A 5,208-nucleotide genomic window follows, 5' to 3' on the forward strand; every position below is an offset into this window, starting at 1 on the left:
TTCAGCAGGCAGCAGCTGCTTGTTCTCACTGGAAGCCCGACTCTCTCTCAGGACTACAACTGAGGCCCTGACACAGCACATAGTGCCCCCTACCACCATCTCCTATCATTACAGTTATTATCTTCAAGTATTGCAATTCCCCCTCTCCCAGGGTCAAGATCCTAATCGTTTGGACGGAAACGTGAAATTGACCTGAGGAAAACATCAAAAAACGAACTTCAATTTCCATTCTTGCGCTCTCTGAATGCAGGAAGAGGTTTCCAGACAGCTGCTGACAGACAAAGATTCTTGGTATTTGGTTGGCCTGACCTGTCTATGCTCTCTTGCTGTGTGGTAGTCTGCCTTGCGTGTGACTTGCTAGGTCTGAAAACATTCCCTGTGGCATAAGAGAGGAAGAGGGCAGGCGATAAACAACGAGGTATGAAAACATCAGTCTGCGTTTTAGCAAGGTTTCAAATGCCTCCAAATGGATGTTAAATTTGTCATTTTTCCCTGATACATTTTTAATTTGAAATTCAGAAAAACTGCATCATGATAACCCTTTACAGACACAACATATGGTACAAATAACAGTTTGTTTCCTTTCATTGCATTTTGTTTCAGCCACATTCTTCAGAGTTCAGTGTAAAGGCAACAGAGGCGTTGCATCTTCCGTTATCTATCCACCAGAGGTCAGCCTTTTATTAACAAAGTCTCACATTTTTTTCATGAAGAAAACTTAATGGAATATTTATTAAATTACTAATGTTTCATAAGCAACGTTTGCAATTTTAAAGTTTTAAAAGTAGGTCCCACACGCACTAACAGGGGCTGGCATTTGGGAGACACTGGTGATGTCAACGCGAGGAAAACCCTCCTGTCATCACAGTCCATTTGGGGCTGAAGTGCACACGAGCAAAGTAGAGAGTGTGGTCCTGTTGTTGTGTATTTCTTAAATGAAGGGTTCCTTCAACAGACATCAAACAAGCAGCTTATGGTGCGGGGGGTATTCCAGGTTTTGCTTTGCTGACTGGGAAGAAAAATAACGGCCTTAATAATAATAACAACAGAAAAAAAAGGTTTACAGTTATGCTGAAATTAATATTACTTAACACAACACTTTTTTCTGAGAGTGTTGAAAACATCCTCACATCTGTTTACCACTGTTTTAACCTGAACGTCTCTTTAATTTCCCTCTGATGTCGCATGCCCCTTTTCTTTTGAGCCATGTCGGCTACGTAGCTTTAAAGAAGTAGCTCTAAGGTGAAGGACTTATAGGCTTGGTCCTTTTGGAGAGTTTGTAGTTGAAGTACATGACAGCCTTGGACTGTGGGGCTCTCCTGGGCCAGCAGGTGCGTCCGTTGCCAAAGTAGTCCTCCGAACACTGACAGGTGTAAGAACCATCTGTGTTTACGCACTGAGCATGCCGGTTGCACCGGTGGGACCCAGTTAAACATTCATTCTTATCTGTGGAATGGAGGAGAGGGAGATGTTTATAGATGACGAATGCTTGTCAAATATTAAATCATTTCTTATCAGAGTGAGGCTGCTTCATAGCTTAGTCATTTTAGATCTGCGTGGATAGAGCAAAGGGTTTCGAGAATATCAGTTTCAGACATGCTCGAGAGATAATTTTGCAATCCTCATCACATGGATGAAAACAAAAACAGCTCGTTGGCGAGCCCACAGCTGAGTGGGTGAGCTATGAGTGCTCATTAAATGAACATGGTCTCTGGATCGTCTACTGCCAAAGCACATCTTCACATGATCCCTCTCTCTGCCAATTAACACAGATGAGGAGAACATGTGGAGCTGTGCTGTGATCCATTGAGTTCTTTACAGGATTGGACATGGAACCGATCCGAATGTAGCTTAAAACGTTCTTATACACTGTGGCAGAGTGGTCTAAGAAGCACAAGACGTTGGTTTTACATCCCTGGTTTGATTCTTTTGGGGACTTCTGTTGCATGATATCCCCTTACTCCTCTCCCCTTGTTTCCAAATGTTGAAAAGAAAACCTCACACATACCTCAACATTCAAGCACATCCTCTCTAATCCACTTTTTTATGAGATTTCATGAGAAATGAGACCATCTGCTTCACAACAATTGAAACTACCGGATATTTAAGTACTCAAAATCACAATAAATCATTATCTTTGTTTGATAACAAATAAAGACCACACCTCGACATTGTACGGAGCCCTGGAGCATCCCCATCACATAGCCATCTTGGCACACACACACAAAGCTGCCGAAAGTGTTCTTGCAGGTCTGTCGTAGTGGACACGCATCAGCATCACGCCGACACTCATCAACATCTGCAACACAAACGTGTCAAACACCACCAACACATTTGGCTAATTTCATTGCACAACAGACCACATCATTGGCCTTCTTGTCTGCACAACACAGCTTTCTTGTCTTTGCTAAAAACAATAATTACCTTCAAAAAGACATGAGAGGCACAAATGAGTACCTTGGCTTTGCAATCACTTCTTTTGTACTGAAGCTTTGAAAGGTGCACCGTTCAAAAACAAGGAATGACCCAAAATGCAAAAATGTTTCACTTCAGGTGTGCAGAATAAATCATTTATGTCCATTTCTGGAATAGATTTACTGTCATCACACACCAATAAAAGGTTCTCTAAATTGAACACAAGTCAGTTGTGACTTTAGATTGAGTAGCAAGTTTATTACACCCAGCTACATCTATCTTTTTAAAAAAAATTTAATGAAACTTTATTTTACCGGATAGTGTCTTTTCTTACCTGTCAGAAATGTCAACAGATTAAAATGAAAATCTGATGAAAAATGTGACAGAAAAAAACGGTATCTAAAAAAGTCACAACTCAGTGTATCCTACCTTCCTTACCAAACACCTGTAAGTTACTGATTACTGAACTGCTCCATGAACAGTACCTTGTACGCTTTTCACGCACTACTTCAAACACAGTTGTGCATCAGTGAGACAAAAGCTATGATTTCTCTCTGTCTTGGACATTAAATGGTTTCCAACAAAGGCTTTCCCACAGTGTGAAACGGTGTTAACAGCCGTGAGAGAAACTGCTGAAGGCTGGCTTCATTACAGGACAGGAGGTGTCTGCGACTTAGGGATCGAGGGGGACTTCAGTCATAAAGTGCTTGGACACTTAGGACAGAGTCCAGGGTATGTTTTCCTTAACATCAGGTAATTAAAGGCTTTTAACATTGAGTGGACAGACCCAGTGGAAAGATGCCTCTGGTAAGTTTGCTGCCGGTAGTTGCAGGCGGGATGTGCATGGGAAGCTGTGTGCATCACTAGCTCTAGAGTCAAATGGAAACGATCTGGCAAAGCACGATAGTGACAACAAAAACCAGCGTTAAGAAATGTCGCTACAGTGATTCATTACATCACTGTTGTTGGAACTTTCCCAGGGGGCCATAAACCTTTTTTAGAAATTAAAATGCATAAACTGCATTTTGATGAATTAGGAACAACCTTTTGTTCTTGCGCCATGGCTCCCTCAACCCAGAAAAGTTGCCTGCTGCGGTGGTGGTACTTGGCCGATGAACTATCAAAGTGGGGTAAGCCAACCCAGCATCAAGGTCAACCACACTGAACATTTGTTTTATTTAATTTTTACTGTATTTTAAAACAGCCAGCCTTTCCAGCTCTTTGCTTTGATATAGTCGAGATTTGCCATTATGGAGCCACAGAGAAGGGTTTATGATAAGCTTTGTTTATCCTGCAAGAACTGAAACTGTTATATTCTGCATACTTTTAATTGTATTTTTTTTGTAATTTTTGTGTTCTATATTTATGTTTCTTTACTTTGCAATACTTGGGTGTGTACACCTATGTGGCAATAAACCTGATTTTGATTCTTTTATTATGTGATATTTTTGGCCACTTGTAACCACTGAACTAAGCACAACATTGACATACAGTGTTATCACCCTTTATGTTTAAATGGCAAACTTGTTAGCACTTACCTATTTACTCATCCAGCAGACATGGAGCAACATGAGCATTCACGTAGAGTCGTGTTTGGGGCCACCTGATAGATTCAAGTCCAATATTCATTCTCATTTTTGGTCTCCACCAACTTCTGAGAAAATTATCCTACTATTGCTGGTAAATGCTACACTATGTTCACAGCTAACTTTTTTTTTTGTTAATGGGTAGAGTTTATCGTTAGAAAAAAAGGGAAAGAGGGCTGATGAGAGCGGTGAGAGAGAACCAAAACAGAAATGTTGTGGGCCACAAAACCAAAACAACTTTCTGATAGATGCTACAGTAAATGCCCCTGGAGCAGAGGGGGGATCATTATGTATTGGATTATCATTACAAGCTGAAAATGATTTTACTATCACGTTGACATGAACCTTGAAAAGCTCTAAATCTAAGTGAGGCGTGTTATAGTGATGAGCTGAGGAGTGTTTCTGATGGAGCATTACCTTCACAGGTCTTGTTGTCAGCGGCCAGGTGGAGGCCGGGGGGACACAGACAGCGCACCGCTCCCCTTCTCTCCATCTGGCAACCAAACTGGCAGCGCAGGGAGAAACATGCTGCCTCTCCTGGAAGACAGACAGGGAAACACTGGCTGAGGATCGGTCAGAGAAATGGGCCACTGGATCACCACTGAGAGGATACACACACACACACACACACACACACACACACACACACACACACATACACACTGGACTGGTGATGAAGCCATAAACAAAAATGGTGACCAGACACTACTTAAAAACAATAATAAGCATCTTATATAAATCACCTATTTATATTTTGGGCCTTTTAAATTCCCTGTCACCACTTAACTTTGTTATGATATCACTTTCTATAATATAAACTGTGAATTTCTGTCATAAACATTTATGTTAGTCTAAAAAAGGTGTGTAAACTGAGTACCAAGTCCTCAGAATCTTTAATCTCCTATTATGGTATAAAGAGCAACCTGCTGGGAACTGCAGATGAAAATTAGCCTGCATGGCTATATCTGGCACTTTTACATGTTGGACACTGTGCTCATACTGATGTCTGTGCATTGTCCCTTTTAATGAAAGAAATGTAAACAAAAATTGAAAAAAAGATGGCAGATGTTTTTTGTGTAAAACTGATCCAATATCATAAATATCACCTGTCAGTTTACAGATTTTCATCATTTGGGTTTTATATACTGGGGTTTCAAATGTTCTCTTTGAACAGGAAATTACTCACTGGTGCAGGTGTATCCATCTG

The 5,208-nt window shown here is 40.9% G+C and overlaps 1 protein-coding gene across 1 annotated transcript in view; it reads right to left on the reverse strand.

Annotated features, from left to right (window-relative positions):
- Window positions 1–496: 496 nt before the first annotated feature.
- LOC116704512 (epidermal growth factor-like protein 6) overlaps window positions 497–5,208 on the reverse strand; it is a 7,796-nt gene continuing 3,084 nt past the window's right edge. Inside the window, exons 4-7 of the mRNA XM_032540066.1 lie at window positions 5,188–5,208; window positions 4,419–4,538; window positions 2,165–2,299; window positions 497–1,446 (exon numbers count right to left, since the gene is read on the reverse strand). The exon at window positions 5,188–5,208 is cut by the window's right edge and continues 102 nt beyond it. Of these exons, the coding sequence (XP_032395957.1) occupies window positions 1,238–1,446; window positions 2,165–2,299; window positions 4,419–4,538; window positions 5,188–5,208 (485 nt within the window). The 3' untranslated portion in view covers window positions 497–1,237. The remainder of the gene's footprint in view (window positions 1,447–2,164; window positions 2,300–4,418; window positions 4,539–5,187) is intronic.

The sequence above is a fragment of the Etheostoma spectabile genome, chromosome 2, assembly GCF_008692095.1.
Source record: "Etheostoma spectabile isolate EspeVRDwgs_2016 chromosome 2, UIUC_Espe_1.0, whole genome shotgun sequence".
NCBI classification, from domain to species: domain Eukaryota; kingdom Metazoa; phylum Chordata; class Actinopteri; order Perciformes; family Percidae; genus Etheostoma; species Etheostoma spectabile.